This window comes from Patagioenas fasciata, chromosome 21 (assembly GCF_037038585.1).
Source record: "Patagioenas fasciata isolate bPatFas1 chromosome 21, bPatFas1.hap1, whole genome shotgun sequence".
Taxonomy (NCBI): Eukaryota; Metazoa; Chordata; class Aves; order Columbiformes; family Columbidae; genus Patagioenas; species Patagioenas fasciata.
Window position 1 is genome coordinate 223,545 of NC_092540.1, and position 23,416 is coordinate 246,960.

A 23,416-nucleotide genomic window follows, 5' to 3' on the forward strand; every position below is an offset into this window, starting at 1 on the left:
TAAACTTTCCCGTCCCTGCGCCTGGCGCCGTGCGCGGACCCGGGAGCCCGCCGCGCTCCCCGAATTGCTGCCGCGCCCCCCCGGCCCGGCCCCGGCCCCGGTCCGGCCCCGGTCCCGGCACCCACGGCCGGCCCAGCCCCTCCGGAGCACGGAGCAGGTAAGTGCTCGCCGGGAAGAAACTCCCAACCCCCCTTCCTCCTCCTCCTTCTCCGGCGCCTCCTTCCTCCCGGCCCGCAGCCCTCCGGCCGCACCGAGCCCCGGCGGAGGGTGGGGGCGGCGGGGTCGCTCCAGCCCTGGCCGCTCCCCCGCCGTCTCCGCAGCCTCCACCCCAGGGCTCCCCTGCCTCTCCCCCGGTGTGTGTGGGGACACAGCCGGGTGTCCCCAGGCTGTCCCCAACTCCTCCCCCGTCGGGTCCTCAGACTCCCGCCCCGTCGGGGCTGCGCTGCCCCTCCGGCGCTTCCGCTGGGTCCCCCCGCTGCGGCGCATCCCGGGGTGCGCAGCGGGCGCGGGCTATAGGGTTACAAAGAGGCCTTGTGTACGGTATAGCCCATACGTCGGGAGCGTGTAGGGCGCGGGCGTCAGGCGTTACATAAAGCCACAAACCGCCCCGTCTGCCTCCTGCCCCGGCCGAAGCCCCCTGGGAAACGGCGCTGGAGCGGTCCCGGGTGGGGTGTGGGCGCTACACGTGTGTCACGTTACATGTGTGTCACACACATGTAGGGGACATGACCATATGCTGACTGTATGCTAAGCACTTTGTGCCTCGTCATAGGGGCGCATTGGTAACGAGGCAGCAATTAGATGTATAATTTTCAGCAGTGTGTCATCTTTATTATTATTATTATTTTATTTTTACACCCTCCTTGGGTTTGGGGTTGTTTTTTTCCCTTAACCCCCTTTGGAAGGCAAACAAGGCCAAACCCTTGCAGTGCCGCCCGCTGCCGCCCCCCAAAACTGCTCAGGCCCTGTGCAACACGTTTGTCATGTACTGGCTGGAAAAATGCCCCGTATTTTGGGAGAAACCAGCTGGAGTGGTACTGGTGGCCCTGCCCCATTGCTGTTGGGTGGTTGGCATGGGGTGGCAGGGGGGACAGGCAAGGGCAGATGTTTTGGGGGATTTTGGTGCTTCGCGGGGAGCTGGGGTGAGTCGGGCCAAGTGACCGGCCCACCGGCGAAGTGATAATCTCCGGTGTCAGGCGCGCCGGGGTATTTTGGGCTCCAGCGTCCTCGCTCCCCTCCTATCGCTTTACCCTGTGCCGGGTACATGTGCACCATGAGTCAGGGCTTTGGCACTGCCCAACCACCCTGGGGGGCCCTGCCAGCCCCACTGCCGTGCCCTCCCCAGTTTTGGGGTGCTTGTGATGATGGGTGGAGAATTGGGGGTCTGCCAGGCTTGTGACCCCCTCATGCACCCACTGGCCCTGGGGGCCTCTGCGGCCCCAGAACCCTTCCTTGCATCCAGCTTTTGGGGTGGGTCACCAGGGTGGGCCACCTCCCCGTGGGACAGGAGGAGGAGGGTCTCCAAAGCGGACAAGGGATGAGGACTCGCCCAGGTGACCCAACGGCAAAGCTGGGGAAGAAGTGAGTGGTGGTGGCAGGGCTGGGACAGGTGACAGCCGCTACAGCACCACCTGAGCAGCCTTCCCAACGCTTCCCTGCTGGAGACAGGCGTGAGTGTCCTTTTGGGAGAACGTGCTGGATTTGGCCCTGTTTGGGTTTGCAGGGCTGGCGTTCCCATGGGAAGGGTCTGCGATGGGTGCGGGGTGAGCAGCTGCCCGCTCCTAACTGGGCGACATGGAGGGACCTTCTTGTCCCAGGGGACGTTGAGCACGCAGCTCTCTCCCTGGGTTGGGCATGTGGATGACACTGTTTTTTCTGACCAAAATAACCCTTCAGAAGCGGCAGGCTCTGTGGGGGGCTCCAGCCGCCTTGTGCAAGTGACACCTGGGTATTTTGGGGACCCTCAGCGCGACCATCAGGGCTCAGCTCGGAGTGGGGGGGTGCTTCAGCCGCAGTGCTTTTGGGGGACAAAGGGACGCAGAGACAAACCCTCAAGAAACCGTCCTACCTCTAACATCCCACTCCTGCAAGGCAAAACCCCCTCCAGTCTCCACGTCCGTCAATGAAAGGGGCTTGCATCCATTTCTCATGACGTATGCTCGCTATTTATCACAATATCAGAAACAGCATCTCCTTTTAATCACCATTACTCCCCATCTTGGCACCACGGAGCAGGCTGGGAGCTGGGTCCTGCTGGCCCTGGCGCTGTGCGGAAGGAAGGAGCCTTCTCCCGGCGGTGTGTGAGCAAGTCACGGCGCTGGGGCGGTGGGGGTGGCAGTGCTAATCAGCTCTAATTAATGTATTAAAAAGCAGGTAACCGCGCAGCTCCCGTCAAACACACAGAGAGCACGAGGCTGGTGGCAGGTGAGCTCGGCAGCGGGAGCAGCCTGTGCACACGGCTGGTGGAAAGGGGGAAATGGGCAATTTTGGGCTGTTCACAGGAAAAAAATGGCTTTTCTTGCCTCAGTGGTTTTTGTCCTTCCGTGGAGTGGAGGTTGGAGGGGAGGAGTGGAGAAGGGGCTGCAGAGCCCTAACCAAGGGTGCTGCTGGGGTTTGTGTGGCAAGAGCCAACCTGGGCTCTTTCTGAGGCTGGATCTCTCTGTCTGTCAACAGGCAGGATGGGTGCTGTCCAAAAAACGTCCTGTCTCTAGGAGTTTCTCTTATTAAATCCTTGACAGCAATTGCAAGGGGCTGGCAGGGCTGCCGTGGTGTTTGCGCCACCTTGGGTGCTGCCGGTGGATGGGATATAGCCACAGACCTTTGATTTTGGGAGCTCACATCCCTGGAAGATGGGCCAGCCTGCGCTGAGCTGCGCAGCCGCGTGTCCGGGCTGTTCTGCGGGGCCGCGGCAGCTGAGCCCGGGCACCCGCGCGCTGCGGTTGGGGCAGCACCTGAAGCGCGTGGGCGTTCGCTGCTGCCACCGTCACGTGGTGGCTTATGAAATGTTTTTTTGGAGGGAGGGAAGGTAATGATGGGGTGAGCCGCCGGGGCCGTGCCCGCGCTGGGCCGCAGCGAGCGTGCGGCGGGAGCAGCCCCCCCGCGGTAACGCGCAGCCGGATCGCGCTGCGGGTCTGGACACGCCGCTGCCGCTCCCGGCGCTTTGGCTTTCCCTGCCTGTTACATGGGAGTGAGGTGCCCGGCAAACCCCCCCTGTGGTGCTGGCAGCCGCTGGCCTGCCCGTGGTGCGGGGGTAGAGGGTCAGGAGGTGCTGGGCACCGGTTCGCGCTCCCTGTGCAGCTGGTTGCCGGGTTTCGTGGTGGCCGAGCCCTTTGGAGGTGATAGGCCATGAGCCCCGTCTCTCGTCCCTGGGGGTGGCAGCTGGTGGCCCTGCAGGGATGGCGCTTGCATAGACCTCTGCAGTGGCACAGCTGATGGCATCCTGAGGGCGAAGGGTCTGGAGAAACGTGAGTGTGTGATTGCATGGAGCACGTCCTGTTGCGGTGGCGCGAATCCCGCCAGAGCACGTCCCCTCACCTGGTCCCAAATGGATGTGACACTGACGTCTCCAGCATCCCCCGTTACGTGCTGTGGGACAAAACCCCCTGTGCGCTTCCAGCTGCGTCACGAGCTGCGCGGGGCCTCGGCTGGCTGGAGCTGACCCGGAGCTCATCCTCAGCTGTTGTCTTAGGAGCCAGAGGCACAGAGGTGACCTCAGTGCACTTCAGGGCTGCACTTTGACCTGTAGGAAATAACACCGGGCAACGCTTCTGCGCAGCTGGCGAGCGGGATGTGAGTGATGGAGGAGGCTGGTTCATCCCCTTCCCCCTCGCAGCCGGGGGCCCAGAGCGGGCCCGGAGCGTGCGCTGGCAGAGCTCCCTGGCTGCAGGGGGCTGCGGGGCTGGGCTGGCAGAGCTGGAGCTAATTTTAGGAGGTGGGCAGAGCCTCGTGGGAAGCAGCCGGCTGGCGGGATGTGTCGCGCCGTGGTGCCCGCAAGCACTGAGAGCCAGCGCTGGGGGTCCCCGAGTCTGAAGATGCTGCCGTGGGTTGAGGAGGTGGCCCTGCATCGGCAGCTTGGCTTTCCACCGTGGGGAAGAGCTGTGCCGCTGCTCCTGCCTGGGCTGCTGGAGGGGCGACAGGTCTGGGGACAAAAGCAGGGGCAATGTCCCGGGTGCCTGACGCCTGGTTTGCATTATCCAGGACGCGGCCGGGTCCCACGTCACTCCGTGCCTCAGTTTCCCCGTGGCCGTCTCGCCGGCGCTCCCCCAGCAGGGTGCGGTGGAGGCAGGAGGGCTGGCCGGGCTCAGGGATCCTCGCCCGGGAGCGCCAAGCCTTATTATTTCCCCACGACTGTCTCCTCCTCGCTCCTCGTAAAATTAGATCCAGCTGTTCACAATAGCCACTAACTTCTCTCCGGAAGATGTTCAAAGTTTACAGACGCGGAGCGGCGCGGCGTGCGTGGAGGATGGGCTGCGTTCCCATGCCAGCTCCTCGCTGCCTGCCCTTCCCCCCGAGGCAGCCGGCTCCTGCCTTCCCCCAGCACCTCGGGCAGTTGGGGTTTAGGGAGCAGCACACCCACAGGCAGGCGTGCGAACCCCCAGCCCGAGCGAGCACTGGCTTTTTATTGAACCAGATCTTCTTGATCTGGGTGCTTTGTAGTCCAGGAGCGAAGATCTGGTGCAAGACCCCACTTTCTCCCTGCCCAGCTTCTTGCCCGTGTGCTCGGCAGGCGAGCCGGGAAGGGTGCGTGCTTGGGGCTCGCTCGGTGCTCGCGCGTGCCTGTGCTCATCTGTGGCCTTCATTTGGGCCCTTCGTTTGTGTGGGGTGGCTGCTGTGCCCCACTTACAGCCTTGTGCGGTGGCATCGCAGAGCCGAGGGTCAGGGTCTGCCTCCAGTGTTTGGGCATCACTGTGCTGAGCAGGGGATAGCGCTCCATGCTGGGCTCCCCGCTCCTATCGGGCCACACTTCTTGCTGGAGCTCCTTCATTTACTAAGAATACTGCCTTTGTGTATTTTTAGCAACTTTCCTCCCCAAGGATTCCAGAGCAATTTTTCAGTCTGCGGGAGCAGGAGTTGCGGTGCCCATTTCCAGCTCTCGCCTCGGGCACCGGCACCGGCGAGAGGTGCCGGAGAAGGCGATGGATGCTGCGCACGGGCACCCGCTGTGCTCCTGCTGCGCAGGAGGGTTTGCACACCGGCCCGCTGGGCTGACAGCTCACAGCAAAATGGTGCTACAGCAAAATATCCCTTTCTGGGATTGCTGATGTGGTTCGTGTGGGGCAGCGTCTGCCTGTTAATGCAGCTCCCGCGTTAAATGCGCGGCCTCTGCCTAGCGCTGCGCCAAGCTTTGTGAACTCATCGCAGGAGGCAGGGAAGTGTGTCTCCTCACACGGGTGGCAGTGGCCAGGTGACATTGCCGTGTCACGTTTTGCGCTGGCCAAGGACATCTCTGTGACTCAGCCGGGATGGTAACACCCGACAGCCCCCACCGCTTTGTCTCTCGGGTGCCTGGGGGGATCAGCTCTTGCACCCCCAACTCCGCTGGGTGCCTCCTCCTGGTTGCTCGACCGGAGCGTGGTTGTGCCGGCCCCGGGTCCCGCTGGGTGGCCGTGGGTGCCGCGGCACGGGCAGCAGGTGCAGCTGCTCCCTTGGCAGGGTTGAATTTCGTGGGGGTGGAGGTGGCTGGGGGTGGGTGTGAAATGCATTGCAGCCTTCCTCCTCCTCCTCCTCGCCCGGCAGCCAGCGTCCACTGGAAGACATTCTCCCTGGTCCTGCTGCAATGGCATAAAATTGGGCGAGCAGCAGCCGAAACTCCTCGGTGGAGGCGTTTCTCCCCCCAGGAACGGGTACCTGGGACACCTGGCCCACCCAGCACTGGGACCCCATCCCACGGGGCTTCCCCTTGGCTTCCCTGACCCAGAGACCCTTGGCTTCCCCTTGGGACAAGCAATGCTGGTCTCTGGGGACTTGAGACACAGTGGCTGCCCTGAATTCATCTGTAGGGGACGGTGAGTGGGAGACACCCTGGGATGCGCATATTTTGATGCAGGAGCAAAGCCAACTCAGCAGTCCCCAGTGGGTGCCGTGCCCTGGCACTGGCTGTGACATGGGCCACCAAGGCTGGGGCTGTCACGGGACAGCTGTGGCAGTGGCCCGTCCCCAGCAGGCAACTCCAACCCTGTTGTTTCCATCCAGCTCGTTTCACAACGCAGAAAGCAATTAATGCTGCAAAAGCTTTCTATTTATGCGCTGCTGGGTGAAACGCCCCGTCCTGCCTGGGCAGGGCGGCCGTAATTGGGCCAGGGAGGGAAGCCAGGTTACGGTGTCCGTATGTCCCCTGCCCTCGGGTCTTGGACCTGGAGCTTGAGCAAAACTGGCTCAGGTCCTTCAGCAGCCGAAACCCAGTTCTGCCACCCTGCTGGGGCCGGAGGAGACGGAGGGGTTGGTTTGCGCACCTGTGGTTCTGCCGCTAGCAGGGAGCATCTTGGTGAACGGGGTCATCGGTGGGACTGAAAAGGGTTTGCTCAATCCCCTTCCTACTCCCTGCCCAAATTTTCTCTGGGCAAATCACTCAAGTTCCCCTCTTGTTCTCTCCTGGCCCTTTGGGATGGGGGGCTGAGCATCCCTTAGCCTGATGCTGCCGGGTGAGGATCAGGCACATCCCTGCTGGGCGGGGGCTTCGGGCTTTGCTGGGCGGTGGGGGAACCCTTTGGCTGCGGGGGTCTGGCCGGAGCAGGGGACCCCGTGCCCGGGGTGGCCATGGCAGTGCTGCGGACCCCAGTGGGATGCTGCCACGTGGCCTCCTGCGGTTTCCCTGCTCTGATTGCTTCCTGAGCTGCCCGCCAAGCCGGAAGGGACAGGAAGCGATAGAAGAGAGGAAATTAGTCGGGCTGTCTCACAGGGAGCCCGCCAGGCGCATGGGGGGCTCTGCCACCACCTGGGTCCCCAGCCCGTGCCAAGGGCTCCTGCATGGGGTGGGTGGCCGGTGGTCCCTGGAAGGGAGGTGCAGACCTGGGTGGGAGGTAGCAGGGCGGCCGCCTTTCCCTTCCCTTCCCGAGGCAGGGAATCCCTCACCACAGCCCCAGAGCTGTTGGGAAGAGGAGTGCGATGTAAACAAACCTCCTTCAGCCGTCCTGCCCGCCAAGCCCTGTCTTGCTTGGCTGCTGCTGCCTGCCCCAGTGGGTGCTGGCCATCCCCGGGACAGCCACATGCCACCCTGGACGGTGTCCCTTGTGGCATCGGGGCAGAGTTTGGGGCAGGACGTGGGGCAGGTAGCTCCTGAAGGGTCCTTGGGTGAGCTGATGGGGATACAGGGCTACTGCAAAAATTTCTTGGCTATTGCAAGGAGAGTGCTGTGTGGTTGTGCGCAGCTGAGCTGAGGGGTCAGGGCCCCGTGCGCAGTGCCGGGCTCATCCGCACGCGGGGCAGCGTCTTCCCTGGCATGTCGTGGCCTTGCTGGGGTCCCCTGGGACCCCCAAAGGTTTTGGGTTTGCTGTGAAGGGCTCTCCAGCGGTGGTGTGTGGCTGAGCGCTGTGCCTGCCCGGGCTTGTCAGTGAACTTTTATCCTTTCGCCCGGGGGGTCTGGGTGCAGGGGAGAGGGAGGAGGGCTGTGTCGCCCTGGGCCCCTCGCATGGGAAGGTGGGATGGAGCTGGGATGCAGCCAGACCTCCCCCCAGCCTTGCAGGGTCTGCTGGGCCCCCAGTGTCCCCAGCACCATGGGGGCTTGTCCTGTGGGGTCCTGGTGCTGTGGCTGAGGGAGCCCCAGGTAAGGAGTGGACCTTGGGGCTGCTCTGCCTCACACCTTGTCCCCCAGGTGTTGTCAGCGGGGGGTATGCTCTGCTCCAGACCCCCCGTGCAGCGGGTGCCCGTGGCTGTGCTCCGCGTCCCCGGCGGTTTGGGGGCGCACTGCGCGGTAGCCTGGGTGCTCTCCCTCGCGTGGCTCTGCCCCGGTCCCTGTCGCAGCTGGTGGTGCTGGTCCCGGCAGCACCCGCTCCTGACCTCAGCCCCCGCACCCGGGGGTGCCCACCACACCGCGCCAACCACAGACGCTGCCTGCAAAACCTTGCCTTCCCCTCACCCGCCAGAAAACACCCATCTCCTGAGCACCCCTCCTTCTTTGCCACCTCCTCTTTGCTTTTGTAGGTTTTAAAGAGGCTTCTCATCATTTTTCGAGGCTCTGCAGCCCCAGGTAGCCCTCGCCACCCGGCAGCTGCCTGCACCAGCCCTGGGTCTCCTTCGCACCCCCTGCACACGGTGCCCGAGCCAAGCTCTGTGAGCCCGTGGAAGCACTGTCCCCATCCCCTGGCGCAGCCTTGGCCTTGAGGGGAGATAAGGGTGGCCCCGGCAGCATCCTCCCACCCGTCCAGCAGCCGCAGGGGGACCTTGCAAGGGTGCAGCACCCTCTAAAGCCTTGGGCTGGAGCATGGCACCCCAAAATGGCGGGGTGAAGAGGGGCAAATGAGCTGGGTGCGGAGGCTCCATCCTGGCATGGGTGCCAGCAGGCAGCCCTGCTCACAGGGGGCGAGTGTCCCCCCTATGGACGGGGGGCCCTGGAGTCCCCAAGCCCTGCAGAGGTGCCTGTGCTGTGGGGGAGTGACTTCTGCCCCTGGTCCCCGGGGAGCAGCTGGGAGGCAGGAGCGGGTGACATGTTTTCAGGTAGGTCCAGTCCCCTCCCTGCCCAGAGCAGGTCTGGCCGGTGGTCCTTCCGCAGCCGTCCAGCCGTGCTGGTTTCCTAATTACTCCTGTTGTTGGTGTTTTGTAAGGGCTGGGTGGAGCGCGGCGTGCCTTGCGTCAGCGCGGTGCCTTGCCCCCTCCCTCCAGGAAATCCAGTGTCTCGGCCTGGCCAAAAGCAGGTTTGGTGGAGGAGGAGGAGCTGCTTCCTTGCACCTTGGCCAGGTCCCCGGCATCGCCCTCCCTCCGCTCCTGGCTTACCCCGGCCGAGGCACCGCACGCCCTGTTGTCGGAGCCGTGCTGTGCTCGCTGGGGAGCGGGGGATCCTGCCGAGGCCGTCCCCATATGCCACTCTTGCTGTCCGTGCCTGGTGCCGTGTCCCGTTGTCCCCTCGCCCTCCTGTCCCCTCACCCTGCTCAGTTTGGCCAATGCATCCCCTGGGGCTGCTCTGCGGGGCTCAGGGGGCGGCGGGCCCGTCCGGCACCGCTGCCGCCGTCCCTGCCTTGACTGGCTGGCTCGATCCTACAATCCAGTTCTCCTTATTTGGCCACAGCGCTCGGCAAGAGGGGGGCGGCGGGCAGGGGCGGACGCGGGGACCAGAGGGGCTGACATCACATCGCGGCGAGAGGGAGCGAGATGGGGAGAGGAGGGGGGAAAGTTTCTTTTTTTATAAAAGGAAAAAAAAACCAACAAACCCAAAGCCAGGCCTCGCAGCGCGCCCGAGCCAGCAGGCTGCTGGAGTTCCTTTAAAAGGAGATGTCTGCGCCGGAGACCTTTGTACACTCCCAGCCCGGCCGGGAAGCGCGGCGGCGCAGGAGACACCTCTCCGCTCCCATCACCGGCAGCTGCCGCCAAATATGTTATTGCAAAACACTGTGCTGAGAGCTGGGCAAAGGGAGGAGGAGGAGGGTGGGAGGCTCCCCGGCATCCCCCACCAGCCGGGGAGTGCCCAGGGCCCTGGCTGAGCTTCCGCAGGGTGAGGGGCTCTCCCAGTGCCAGGGCAGGGCTGCCGTGGGCTCCGGCCACCTGGTTCCCATTAGCGGCTCTGACTGCAGCTGCCCAGCATCTCCCTTCACATCCCGGCTCGGCCTTTGGCAGGCGCGGTGGAGCAAGGAGTTTTGGGCCGGGGGTTTGAGGCCAGCCTCCCCGAGGAGGCGGCGGGGTGGCAGGGGGTGCTGGCGTGGTGTCGGGGCTCGCAGGCCGGGGGCTGCTGCTGCTGCTGTCTCAGTGTCACCCGGGGGTGCCGTGCGCCTGAGCTCCTCGTGTGGACAGTGCAGCATCAGACTCTTTTCTTCCCAGACGTGGTTTGGGTGGACTCTACACGGCTGCTTGTGTTTTGGTTTGGGGATACTCAGTGGAATCCTGTCTCTGCCCCCAGGGAAAGCCTTTTTCTGTCTCTGCCCCACATCGGGATGTTCCTCCCAGCCCTGGTGCGAGCAGGGACAGGGCCAGCATGCTGGGACCACACTGTCACTGCAGCCCCACACTCCCAGCACAGCTGGGGATGGCTGCAATCCCAGTTCCTCCGTGGGACCAAGGGTCTCCAGGTCTAACAGGTGTCCCCTGTGTCCCGGCAGGTTGTCACGTGTCCGTGGGGGCTCGGGGTCGGAGCCCAGAGCAGCCAGCACCATAGCGTCCAACAGCTGGAATGCCAGTGGCAGCCCCGGGGAGGGGCGGGAAGATGGCCAGGACGGCATGGACAAGAGTCTGGACAATGATGCCGAGGGTGTGTGGAGTCCGGATATCGAGCAGAGCTTCCAGGAGGCGCTGGCGATCTACCCGCCCTGCGGCCGGCGGAAAATCATCCTCTCGGATGAGGGCAAGATGTACGGTGAGTGATGGAGGCAGCACCGTGCTGGCGGCCAGGACGGGCGGCGGGGCGTGAAACAAAACTTCCTGCCCCAGACCCACAGTGGGGAATTGCCCTGGAGCACCCCCAGCCCTGAAAGCATCTTCGCAGGGCCAGGCCGGGGAGGTGGCAGTGACCCACGTCCCTTCCCTCTGTGCTGGCTGTCCCTCCCGCTCCCTCCCTCTCTTGGCCATGCCGGACCGACTGGTTTGGTGAAGCCATCGGGCAGGGAGTGGGTGTGGGCGGGGGGCGAGTGTGGGACTGCGGGGCCAGCACCAGCCCTCCCACTCCTGTGTGCCTCTGCATCGCTCCCCAAACCTTCCCCAACCGGACCTGGTGACAGGGAGCAGCTGGTGACAAGGGCCACCCGCCCAACCCAAGTCACCAGCACCTGGCTCAGCTTTCCGTGACTGTTGGCAGCAGTGGGGCTGGTCGGCCCCACTGGGGCAGTGAGTTTTGGGGGGTGTCTCAGCCTGGTTTTTGTTGTCTCCCGTAACACCTCTGTCTGGGAGGCTCTCTGCAGTGGGGAGGAAGAGGCTGAGGCTGAGTGATGCAGGCGGGGGCTGGTGCTGGAGCAGCTCACCTGCTGCTGGCACAGGGGCAGATGGGACATGGCTTTGCAGCAAGCACTGTGCTGCTGTCCCCATGCCAGCTCCCTGCGGCACCCTGTTTGCCAGAGCCCCCAACCTGGGGTGCTGGGGATGCTGGCCGGGGGGAGCTTCCCAAGCGGGTGCATTTTTTGGATTTCTCCTGGGATATCTGAAGTGCCGCCAGGAGCCGGGCCCTGTGCTGCACGCCGAGCCCCGACCGGTTTTTCCAGCCTTTTGGAGACATCTGGCAGCTGCTTAAAGAGGCAGCAGCCTCTGCCGGCTGACTTTCATCTCCCCCACCCTCCCCAGCACCTCCCCACTGGGACCCCCAGCACCCCTGGCCGGCGGTGCTGAGTTTACCAGGACCCCAGGACCACTGGCAGCACAGGCAATGCTGGCATCCGAGATCAAGGTGTGCTGGTGCCGCTGCTTTCCGTCACTCTCCTTTTTGGGGGCTCCATGGGATGCCCGTGGCCTCGCCAGCCCATCCCCGCTGTGCCAGCGGTGTGGGGGCGGCGGAGCAGGTGGGAGCTGGGGGCAGGGACGGGCACGCTGGCCCCCGCGCTCCCTCACTGCCCGCCGGGTTATTTTTAACCCAGCCTGTCCAACTGGTTCACGTGGTTGTGTCAGGGGAGAGGAATTTGGGGAATGTGGTAATTTGGAGCAGGACGTGCCCTCTCGGAGGGAATGGCACGGTCTTGGGTGAATCACGGGGGGACAGGGACGGTGGTGGGGACGCTGCCAGGGTGCAGCCCAGCGCGGTGGCCAGGACGTGGTGCAGGGCAGAACAGGTACAGGAGGTGCCGGGCACCGGGTGCTGGGCTGGCGCTGCCCCACCGCAACGTGTGAAGACTCCCACATTTGTTTCCCATATATTTTCTCCCGTGTTTCTTTCCCGTGGCCTGGGGACGGGGAGGCAGCGGGCGGGGCTCGGGAGCGGGCTGTGCGCAGGGGACGCTGCGGTGCTCGGTGGAGCCAGGGCTCGGCACCGGGTCCCCCCTGTCCGCACTCCGTGTCAGCGCCGTGCCGCGGGTGTCACCGCCCTGGGCGCACCGGACAGCCCGAGGGACCTGGCCCTCGATGGGCGCCAGCGGGGCCGGGAGCTGCGCCGGCGGGGAGCGGCGGGAGGGACGGTGCTCTGGGGGCGCCGGGGCGCCAGAGCGGCCGTGCAGGGGGTGTCCTGCTTCCCAGACCCGCAGCGGCCCCAACCACCCACCCGCCAGCTCCTGCCCGGCCGGGGCACCGCGCGGCGCGGCCGCCCCCCGTGGCACCTGGCCCTGTCCGTCCCCGGTGTCCCCCAGGAGTGCCCAGTTGCTCGGGGCTGGGAGGGGCCGGGCCGGGTGGAACAGGGAGGGAGAATTTTTTTTTCAAGGAGAGTTTTTTTTTTAAAGCCGAAACCCGCTCCAAGGGCATTTCAACAAGTTCCAACCGCGACCATCTGGTCCATTAAAATAAATCTGGCGTGCCTGGCCGCCCCCGTGTGTGGGGGGCGCGGCGGCGGGGGGGCTGGGACCAGAGCTGGGGGAAGAAAGCTCCCAGCTGCTCTGACGTTTGAACGTAGATTGGCCACAGCTGGCCCCTAAAATGTGGTGCAAAAGCAACTTCTGCTTTGAATTAGACCCAGGACGTTAGGAAATACTGGTGAAAAGGCCAGCGCAGCTTGCAAACGGGAAGCAGGGTGCAGGGGGCACCCCGGGTCCCCTGTGGGAAGGGCTGCGGGGAGCGGGTTGATGGGCTCCCCCGGGGCTGCTCCAGCTGGGATGGCTTTTGGAGGGGTCTGTGGCTGCCGGTGCGTGGGGACACCGCTGTGGCAGGGGTCCCTGGTTGTCGCCCCTCTCCGAGCCCCCTGTGTCTTGAGGCTGCCAAATCCGGTGGGGTGGGGGACACAAGGTGAGTCCCACTGGCCTGGAGGGGGCTGGCCGCGTCCCCTCAGGCCACCCCCACGTCCCCTTGGGCCAGACAGCTGTGGTGGCAGCGCCATCTCCTGGCAGTGCCTCCTTATTAAGGACCAGCCTCATTAAGGACCAGTGTGGGGTGGGACGGGGTGGGGGCCGAAGGCTCCTTTTGGGGCTGATGCTCCAGCCCCCCCGTTTCCCAAGCACTGACCCCTGGGCTCTGCCGACAGGTCGTAACGAACTGATAGCCCGGTACATCAAGCTGCGGACAGGGAAGACACGGACGAGGAAGCAGGTGAGGCCATTGTTCTGCTTTTTCTGGTGGGAGGGCTCGGGGGGGCAGCGTCAGGCAGGGCTGGGGGGAGCGGGTGTCTGCCTGTGTCACGCGTCCTCTGCATCCCCTGCTGGAGCCACCGTCACCAGCGGGGACCCTTGTCCTCTCCGAGGAGCTTTGTCCACAGTTGCAAACACCCTCAGGCTGGTCTGTCCCAACCTGACCTGAGGATGCCCTGAAATTTGGGGTGTGGGGGCAGGCAGCACCCAGCTGGGGTCACCCCTCAGGTGGCAGGAGCCCCTGGAATCCCCATCCAAGCAGCCTGTGTGTCTGTGCCATTTCTCCTGGCTGCTTCACTGGGTCCGGAGACCATTCCTACCGCTGCCCCTTGCTGGGCTCTGAGCTGCTGGTGCCAGACACCGCAGTGAGGGAGGGACACTGGTCCAGCACACTGGGGGGGACATCCCTCCAGGACTGATGCCACCATCCTTGTGTTCAGACCAGCTGAGCAGTGCTTTATTTCTGGCTTGAAGCCCCAACTGGGCCCCCTGAGCACCCCCTCCATGGGGGGAAGGATGCGATGCTGGGTGAAACCCGTGCTCCGGGGGTCTCGGGAAAGGCACAGGGGAGAGCGGATGTGGCACTGACCCCTCTGTGCTGTTGTGTTCTGGACAGCCTGGTGTCCCTTCTTGGATGGCCTGGCGCTGGTGGGAGAAAGATCTGGCCAAAATCAGCCCCGGTGCCTGTTAGGTGCAGGGACACTGATCTGCGCTGCGCCTTTCCTGCCTGTACAGCCCCTCTTCTTTGGATCCTGCTCTTATAGGGGTCCGGATACACAAAAATCTCTCTTCTCACCTTTCCCACCTGCAAAATCAGCAGCAGCCCTGGGGGAACGAACTGGACCATCCTGGATCTCCCTTGGGACGGGTGGCCCCCATGGCAGCCCCAGCTGGGGTGACGCAGGGGCACCCCAGACCAGACAGGCCACGTCCCCAGTGCCGTGTGCGCGCAGCAGCTCGTTGCGCTCGCAGGGGCCGGGAGGATCTGCCTGGGAAACCCCAGGAGATGGGAAACACCGACCCTCCAGCTGCAGCAGCTTCACCCTCAGGAGCTTCCCCCCAGCCAGGGGGACACAAACCAGCATCAATCAGTACAGCACCAGGGTCCCCCCCAGTTTTCCTCTCTCCAGCTCACAGCAAGCACAGGACCCTCAGCACCTCCAGGAGCATCGCCCTGGCAGCCCCGCACACCACCCCCTCTCTGCACATTCCCTTCCCCCGGAACAACGTCCCCCCTCGTGGGGGGGAACATGTCTTCACACTCTGTATTTTCCTTTCTGAACGGCGTGGCGGGCGCTAGGTGTCCAGCCACATACAGGTTCTAGCTCGGAAGAAGGTGCGGGAGTACCAGGTTGGCATCAAGGTAGGTTCGCCGCCCGTGCCCAGCGTCTGCGGTGGTGTCTGTGAGCATGGGCAGCCCTCTCCTTCCTCCTGCTCTCCTCTGGTTGACGGCTCTGCTGTTCCCCTCTCCTGCTCTCTCTCTGCAGGTCTCTAGCCACCTGCAGGTTCTTGCCCGGCGGAAATCTCGTGAGATTCAGTCCAAGCTGAAGGTACGCGTCCCCCGGCCCTGCCTGGCCCCCCGCCTGCTGACAACTAACACACTCGGCTCTGTGGTGCGCCGCTTGCTTTCCTTTATTACCTCTCTTTTTTGGTGTTTTTTTTTCTTCCCCCTCCCTCAGCTCCTGGGACTAAATGGTTTTTAGAGGCATCATTGCAGGATGCCCAGAGGGAAATGCAGGGAGGGTGGCAAAACCTTCCCTCTCCCCCAGGAGGGTGAATCTGAGTGCCAAATCCTCTCCTTTTGCCCAGGCAAGGACTCTGCTGTGGGGAAATGGGGGTTAAAACCCTTCTCCAGTGATTCACAAGGGCTGCTCCCTCTTTGGGGGCACCGGGGGGGCTCTGGGGGAAGAACACCCCCGGGCAGCCAGCGAGGCAAAGTGAGGTTCAAGCAAGGGGTGCAAAGGGGCCCCCACCAAATCCCAGGTGACTGCAAGCCTGTCCCCCCCCAGCTGAGACCTGGCCCCACTCGTGATGGGTGCTGGGGGGATGTGCCAGACCTGGCCCCACTCGTGATGGGTGCTGGGGGGATGTGCCAGCCTGGTGGCTTGTGGTGCACCAGGCTCTGAGTACGGCCCAGGCGACACCTTGGGGATGTGAGTGGCAGCAGGTCCAGCTGGGCCTGTGCTGCTGGGGAGGGGACACAGCAGTACCAAGGAGGGGACACGGCAGTGCCAGGCAGCCCATGGTTCCAGGGACCAAGGGAGCTGAGCGAGGAAAACTGGATCATCCTCTCTTCTCTGGTTGGCTTTTCTTTCCTTCCTTCCTTCCTTCCCCTGGCTGCAGCCCGACTAACCCTTCCGTAACTCTTCCCACGGAGCTTTGTGGCAGTGGGGGGAGGATAAGGGTGGTGAGAGGTGGGTGGGTACGAGCAGGACTGGGGGCATTGCTGAAGGAACGAGCCCCGCTCGGGCTGGACCCACGTGCTGCGAGGTGGGGGACAGAGATGTCCCCGCTGTGTGACTGCCGCTGGGGACAGTGGCTCCAGGCTTGGCTGTGCTCCTGGGTTAATCCCTGCTCCGTCACCTCAGGGAGCAGAGCCTGGAGCAGGATCCAGGGGACCTTTCAGCCCCTTGCCGTGACCTCAGGATCCCAAAAGCATCACCAGCTCCCTGTCCCCCTGTCCCTCTGTCCTGGGCGCTGTGTCCAAGCCGCTGGCACCAAAGGCATCGGAGCCCTTGAGCAATATGCTGTGCACAAATATGGATGTAAAACATCCTTTCCCAGCCACATTTCAAGGCAAATCCCAGCGCAGGCAGCCCAACGCTTGTCGTGTTGAATGGAAACTCCCTTCTGTGAGCAATATACATATTTCGAAGCTGCAGTCGTGTGTGTGTTAGTGTCGCCCAGCATGTGGCCGCTTGCCCTGCCCCAGGTGAACAGAAACGAAGCGACTGACCCCTGCGGAGGGGTCGGGGTGAAATCGGGGGGCGTGCAGTGGAGCAGCGCCCGCCAGCCCTGGCGAGCGGCTGGAGGAGCTGCCCTGTGCCGGGTCAGACCGCAGCGCCCTCCGCTCCTGCCTGGTGCTGCTGCAGCCTCCAGAGCAAAACGGAAGAGGAAGGATAGTTGGTGTCCTATCTAAATGCACACGTGGCATAGTGGGGGCTGTTACCAGGGTCTCCCTTGCCGTGCCTATAGGGGAGCTGGTGCCACTGTCCCCAGGTGCAGGTGACTTTTGCTGGGCAGGAGACGGGTGGCTCTTCCTCTCCATGCTTTTTGCGAGTGTTTGGGGGCTGCTGAGCAGGTTTTAAAGGATAATAGAGACTGCAAAGAATATTAAAAAGCCAACAAAGGTGCAGGTCAGGCCCACCACAGCAACCCCCAAAAACCAGCATGGGGCTTTGGAGTCCATTCCCACAGGATAAAGCAGGAGCATCAGCACCTGCGTGTGCGTCCTGCGGGGGGTGAGGGGTTCACTCCCCAGATCGAGGGATGAGCTGGGGGTGCAGCTCAGGGTGGGGCGCAGGGCACACGGCGCCTGCAGCCTCCCATGATGCTCTAACCATTTTTTCTTTCTTTCTTTTGCGGACAGGCCATGAACTTGGTAAGTTGAGCTTGTGTTTGTGATGCCTTTCATTCCCTGTTGCCTTTTGCCCCCTCGCGTCTGGGGGGACACCTTCCAGACCTGGCAGCTCAGGGGACATTTGCGATCTTATCAATTAAAATGGGTGAATTTGGCAGAGGGAACGTCTACACCCTGCTCCCTGGCCAGGCTGCAGGGCTGGCTCCGAGCTCTGCAAAACCTGCCAGGCGATTCAGAGGGGGGTCTCAGTCTGCCCGTGTAACTCCCCATCTCCCTCCTGTCCCCCTCAGGACCAGGTCTCGAAGGATAAGGCTCTGCAGAGCATGGCTTCCATGTCCTCCGCGCAGATCGTGTCGGCCAGTGTCCTGCAGAACAAGCTCAGCCCCCCGCCTCCCCTTCCTCAGGCCGTCTTCTCTGCTGCCCCCAGGGTGAGGACAGCCCCTGCTGGGGACACGGATCCCGTCCATGGGCTGCACAGGGGGGAGATGTTCACCAGTCCATTGGTGCTGGTAGCAATGCAAGGGGGGTTTGGGGACTCCCCCTGGGTTGCAGCACGTGAGGAGGGGGAATTTAGGAGGTGTCAGAAGCCACTGACTCTTCCCTGTGCTCTTCTCACAGTTTTGGAGTGGCCCTATCCCGGGACAGCCTGGACCCTCTCAGGAGTAAGTACAGGAGCCCTCCCCTGTGTTGGGCAGACCCCCGCCTTAGCGAGGGCTGGGGCAACCCAGGCTTCGTTAACTTAACGATGCTCTTCGCTTTCCAGCATTAAACCGTTTGCACAACCAGCTTACCCCATCCAGCCACCCATGCCTCCATCGCTAGCCAGTAAGTGCTGTCCTTGCCCCCGATGGGTCCTATTTGTCCCCTTCCCATGCCATCATCCCACTCATGGTGCCACCCACCTGCCGTCCCCTCCCCAGCCCTGCCGCGGGGAAGAACCTGGGTTTGAACCTGTCCAAAAGCCCCATGGTGAGCAGGACCCCGCTGCTCCCAGCTGTGCCCATCCAGTCCCTTTCCACCAAGGAGTGGGACCAGCACTGGGAGACACGGGAGGGTGGGGGACATGGTAAGGACAGCAGAGCTGCGGCGGTGCAGGCGGGCTCCCCCGGCTCATGGCTGTCCCCCCGCCAGGTTACGAGCCCTTGGCTCCGCTCCCACCAGCCGCCTCGGCCGTGCCCGTCTGGCAGGACCGCACCATTGCCTCCGCCAAGCTCCGGCTCCTCGAGTACTCCGCCTTCATGGAGGTGCCGCGGGACGCTGAGACGGTAACAGTCCCCTCCGCGTCCCCACTGCCCGGGTGGGCCGGTGCTTGTCCCTGTGTTTGGCGGCATCTTGCTTTCATCTGACCTCTCATTTTAACTCCCCCACCCCGGTCCTTACAGTACAGCAAACACCTCTTCGTGCACATCGGCCAGACGAACCCCTCGTACAGCGATCCGCTGCTAGAGGCCGTGGACATCCGCCAGATCTACGACAAGTTCCCTGAGAAGAAAGGTGGCCTCAAGGAGCTCTATGAGCGTGGACCCCAGAACTCCTTCTTCCTTGTCAAATTTTGGGTATGATGCTGAGAGGAGGAGGATGGGGAGGGTTGTGCTTGAGCCACGGGCTCGTTGCAGTTGGGCGCCCTGCCAGTGGAGCGGGAGCATCCTGAGCAGCTCCGTAAGCCGGTGCCCCACATCCCCAGTGGGAGGTGGGTGTGATGGCACCTAATCAGTCCCGCTTCCCGCTCTCATCTCTCCAGGCGGATCTGAACAGCACGATCCAGGATGGGCCAGGGACTTTCTACGGTGTCAGCAGCCAGTACAGCAGCGCAGAGAACATGACCATCACGGTCTCCACCAAGGTCTGCTCCTTTGGGAAGCAGGTCGTGGAGAAGGTGGAGGTGAGTCCTGTGTCCCACTCATCTGGAAGGGTTGAGAACTGGGCCTGCTGTGGGTCCCGGGATGGAGAAAGCCCCGGGGTTGTGTGTAGGACACAGGGGTGCATGCCTGTCCCGTGGGTGGAGCGGCGGGGACATCTCCACCATGTCGCAGTTGGCGGACGCTGCTGGTGGGGATGCTGCTGACTCTGCTGTCCCCACAGACGGAGTACGCGCGGCTCGAGAATGGCCGGTTCGTCTACCGCATCCACCGGTCCCCCATGTGCGAGTACATGATCAACTTCATCCACAAACTCAAGCACCTCCCAGAGAAGTACATGATGAACAGCGTCCTGGAGAATTTCACCATCCTGCAGGTACCTCCCTTTCTTTTCCAGGGAAGCATTTCCCACTGGGAGGGTGGTGCCTGTCTTGGAGGAGCGTTTAGAATTCTGCTTACTGCAGAACAGTGTTTGGATTTCTCACTGACCTGAAAGGGTTCAGTGGCAGGTTCGCTCTGTTATTCGCTGCGAGGGAAACACGCCGAGCCGGACGCTGCTGCCCCGCGCTCCGGGAGGCTGATACCTGCTCACGGAGCAAACCTCCAGGATTCCTCTCTCCCTGATAACCGTTTGCTCTGGAGTCTGTACCTGAGAACCCCAGAGGCTGGGTTCAGCTCGGTACCTGCGCAGTGGCCCAACCTGGGCATACAAACCGCAGATTTTTAAGTCCTTACAGACCATTCGTACCATGATTCAGTCCAGTAGCAATATTTCAGTTTGGGTCTTCTTGCTTCTTGTTGGATCTTTTGCGCGGATCTCATATGTGTCTTTGTTTAGCTGTAGATGTTGTTTATGGTCCATAGCCTTGCAGGTGCTCTTTTGTCTGAATAAACCCCTTTCTCCTCAGGGAGTGCAGAAGGGGCCCCATTCTGCACGTCTGCAGTGTCTCCATGTTGGCCTTCAGGTCGTTGTTTTTCCCCAGTCAATTCTGTTCTTCCAAGCGAAACAGACCTTATCTTGCGGGTGTTCGGTGCAGTTTGTGAATGCTTTTGGTAGATTTGAGCAGAACTTTATAGCTTGAGCTTTCAGCAAATCCAGCTTACTAAGTAACATGAAGCAGAGAGTATATTAAAAATCACACAACTTTACACTTCTAGATGATCAATTGTATTTAGTATGCATTTATTTAAGCTAAATTATTGATGTAGAACTTAAATTTGGCTGATCCAGTGATCTGTGAGTAGTGAAGCCATTGCCACACAGCCGGCTTGTATAGCAGAGCTCGCTCACCGTAGCTGGCTCACCTGTGCTGGTGCGAAGGGGTCGACTCGCAGCCGAACCGCGGGCAGCGGGGGGGTCTGCGCGGGCCTCCCCGCGCCCGCAGCCCCGCGGTGTCCGCTCCCCCTTCTGCTTCCCTGTGGGTTCCCTAATGGGAGTCCTGGGCCCGATGCAGCTCTGGCCTCTCCCTCCTCTGGATCCTGCGCCAAACCAGGGCTGGTTTGGCGGGGGGGTCGGGTGCTCACGGTGCCCCCCTGCCCTCTGTCCTGCGTGGTGCAAACAGAGCGGCTGTGCCTGACTCTGCAATGCTCCAAAAAATGGGGTAGTAAATTTTTGGTGGGGTAGTTAAACTGGTTGTGCCTGAACCTGCGTGACCCCCCCTAAAAAAAACGGTAGCAGATTTTTGGTGGTGCAAATAATGTAGCTGGGCCTGAACCCATGCAGTGCTCGCACACTCCTCCCAAAATAACAGGTGGAACATTTTCCATGGGGCGGTTAAAGTCTGCGGTTTTAGTGTCTGTGCCTGGCCCATGCGACCCCTCCAATATCGGCTCCGGGGGCACGGCCCCTCCTAACGCGCTCTCTGCTCTGCCGCAGGTGGTTACGAACAGGGACACCCAGGAAACCTTGCTCTGCATCGCCTTCGTCTTCGAGGTCTCTACCAGCGAACATGGCGCCCAGCACCACGTGTACAAGTTGGTCAAGGACTAGGGGCCCTCAGGATGGGGGGCACGAGGGGAGAGCGGGGGGGGCGTGCAGAAAAGCCACCCGTGGCCATTGCCTCGTGAGAAGTCATTTGAAGAGAGGAGGAGGAGGAAGAAAAACAGTAGCCAAAAAAGACTGACTTGCAATCGCAGATGTTTTCTACTTAGGAAGAGTTTCTTTTTTTAAAAAAAAAAAAAATAAAAATAATTAAAAAAAAAAGAAGAATGGGAAAGGAAGCGTAGGGAGAAAAGAAACCAGTGTCTGGTGCTGGAGGGGAAGTAATTGGCCCCATCAGAGTGGAGGACAACCCCTCCCGTCCCCCCTGCTCCGGCGTGGTCCCGAGCAGCAGTGAGCGCGGACGCCGGAGGACGCGGCGTCGTGCCCGCGTGGTCTGGAACCGGTTGGCGCAGCCACAGCGTCGGAGCTGCCTGGCAGGGCCCGGCACTGCGGGTGACAGTGGGGACGCGGGGACAGCTGTGCCAGGGCAGGGCAATGAGGAGGATGTTGCTGCCTCCCTGGGGACCGGCCCCCCCAGGATGCTCCTTCTCTGTGCCCATCGGGGCGCCGGCGGTGCTGCAGGAGGGAGGGCATTGACGATGCAAACCACTTTTTATGGCTCTTTTTTTTTTTTTTCCCTTTTTTTAAAAAAATAAAGTGCTTTTAAATACTTTTTGAAAAAGACACCATGCTTGTAATTGGGCTTATGTCCCTGTATGGTGTCTGGGACCTGCTCCCCTTCCACTGTGCCGGTGACCGGAGGGGGTGACACAGCTGAGTTTGTTGGGTTGGAGCTGTGCAGCAAAACCGCTGGGCACAGGGAGCCGGCCTCGATGGCTTGGGGGGGGTCTCCATCACCTCTCCGGGGTCACTGAATACCGGAGGCTGTTTTTTTACGCGGTGGCAGGATCCCCCGAGCTCTGTGTGCGCTTTCAGGGATTGCACTTGGGGGGTGGCCCCAGCTAAATGTGTCCCCCCCCATGGTTGCTTGCTGAGGAGTAATGAGAGAGCAGTGAGGGCGGATTTGCCTGATTTACTTTGCATTATGTACATTTTCCGATTTTCCGGTTTTGTTTTTCCCCCCTTTTTTCCTGTTTTCTGTGTTGAGCAGTTCGAGCTGCTCCCGCGGCCGCTCCGGCTCCCTGCATCCTCCGGGGACAGCTGGGGACGCAGCTCATGCAGGGAGGAGCACGTTGTGCAGTGCAGGGCCAGGCTGAGAGTGGGCAGAGGTGGGGAGAGGGGACAGAGGACAGGAGGGACACCAGGACAGGGGCTGGGTCTGCTTGGAATTAGTTTTATGGCTGCAGCCCAAAATAAGCCAAGGCAGGGTGCAGGAGGGGATGCAGAGGGACAGAGGACAGAGGTTGGGTTTTTAGGTGGTGGCACAGAGCAGGGTAGCAGGGGGCTGGCAGGGGGGCGGGGAGCCTGAGATGGGCAGGTCTGGCCAGGTTTCTTGTGCTGGAGGGAGGTGCAGAGCCAGGGAGGGAGGGCAGAAGTGGTCTGAGGGTGCTGGAGCCCGGGATGGGGGGTACATGGAGGGTTGGGCTCGATGCTGCCAGGTGCGGAGAAGCAGAAATAGCCCAGAGCTCAGGAAAGGGCCTTGGCTGCCATCGCGATGCCGCGTGTCCCGTGAGGCATGGGCACTGTCACCTCTCACTGTCAGGAGAAGCCAACCATCCCCATGGGACAGGGCAGAGCTGCCCCGGCCCCGCACCCAGGCGAGGACACGGTGGTGGGGACGGATGGGGACAGCCACGGGGCGCGGGGTAAAAGGGAGGCAAAAATCCAGGGAAAGGCACTGGCATCCCATCCCAGGGCTGCGCTGGGGCCACCCGGCCGAGTTCTCATATGTAGCATGTTTGTTTGTTGTTTCATGGTTCTTCTATCTTGCTTTCATTTCACTCACTGATCTAAAACTCTGGGAATGAAAACTCAGAACTTCCCCACCATAAAACGCAGGTGGACGGGGGACGGAGCTCTTCGTGAACTGGACCGGTCTGCGCCGCCATCCCCGCGCCCTCCCGTGCCGAGCCCTGGGTGCCCTCCCGCACCCTGGCGGTCCCGGGCGCCGTTTCGCCAGATCCCAGAGACACTTTTTCTCAAACCCCATCCCATCCCTCCGTTCTCCTCCAGTATATTTATGAATTTCACATGAAGTACTGTTTATTTTTTTAAAGACTTTGTAAAGCTTACCAGGGTTACAATCACCATTTTTAGAGCTGTGTCAGTCCACAATGTTAAAAATCCATTTTTTTTATGTATTATATTTTTTGTGTATTTTTTTAATCCAGCTGTGATGGGTTGTATCATATATTTGTTGTGTTTACTGTATCTGTCCAACTTCAAAGAGAGGAGACTGTGGAGCTCCAAGAAAACTACGGTCTGCTGAAAAGGATATTAAAATTATTTGTTCATGGGTTGGCTCAAGCAGTTCTGAAGTTCCTTTCTATTTCTTGTGGTTTTCTTTGACAGCCAGGACTACGAGGGCTGCTGTGGCCCACAGACCCCTTGGCTGGGCACTGCTTGTCCCGGGACCCAGCCCTGGGCACTCGGATGCCACGTCCGGCAGTTTTGCTGCGGCTCCAATGGCTGGTGATGGGTTTCCCTCGGAAAGGCGCCTGGGGCCCAGCCCTCCCCGTGGCAAACGCTGCCCCGCAGCAGC

The 23,416-nt window shown here is 61.9% G+C and overlaps 1 protein-coding gene across 5 annotated transcripts; it reads left to right on the plus strand.

The window, feature by feature from the left end:
- TEAD3 (TEA domain transcription factor 3) lies at window positions 1-23,184 on the plus strand. Of its 5 annotated transcripts, XM_065854347.2 has the most exons (14): window positions 1-157; window positions 10,245-10,498; window positions 13,232-13,296; window positions 14,635-14,697; window positions 14,822-14,884; window positions 16,924-16,935; window positions 17,205-17,342; window positions 17,533-17,576; window positions 17,678-17,739; window positions 18,046-18,179; window positions 18,297-18,470; window positions 18,656-18,796; window positions 18,997-19,149; window positions 20,650-23,184. In XM_065854347.2, exons 2-14 carry the CDS (start codon window positions 10,363-10,365, stop codon window positions 20,761-20,763), a joined length of 1,299 nt encoding a protein of 432 aa, XP_065710419.1. In that variant the 5' UTR covers window positions 1-157; window positions 10,245-10,362; the 3' UTR covers window positions 20,764-23,184. The 5 variants fall into 5 exon arrangements, with proteins under 5 accessions (XP_065710419.1, XP_065710420.1, XP_065710422.1 ...); XM_065854348.2 differs by lacking the exon at window positions 16,924-16,935; XM_065854350.2 differs by lacking the exon at window positions 14,822-14,884.
- The last annotated feature ends 232 nt before the right edge of the window (window positions 23,185-23,416 follow it).

Coding starts and splice junctions, on each gene's coding strand:
- TEAD3 (XM_065854347.2), top strand. CDS start 10,363: ATGGACAAGAGTCTGGACAATGATGCCGAGGGTGTGTGGAGTCCGGAT. Junction 10,499..13,231: donor GGATGAGGGCAAGATGTACG/GTGAGTGATGGA, acceptor CTCTGCCGACAG/GTCGTAACGAACTGATAGCC. Junction 18,797..18,996: donor AGGTCGTGGAGAAGGTGGAG/GTGAGTCCTGTG, acceptor CTGTCCCCACAG/ACGGAGTACGCGCGGCTCGA.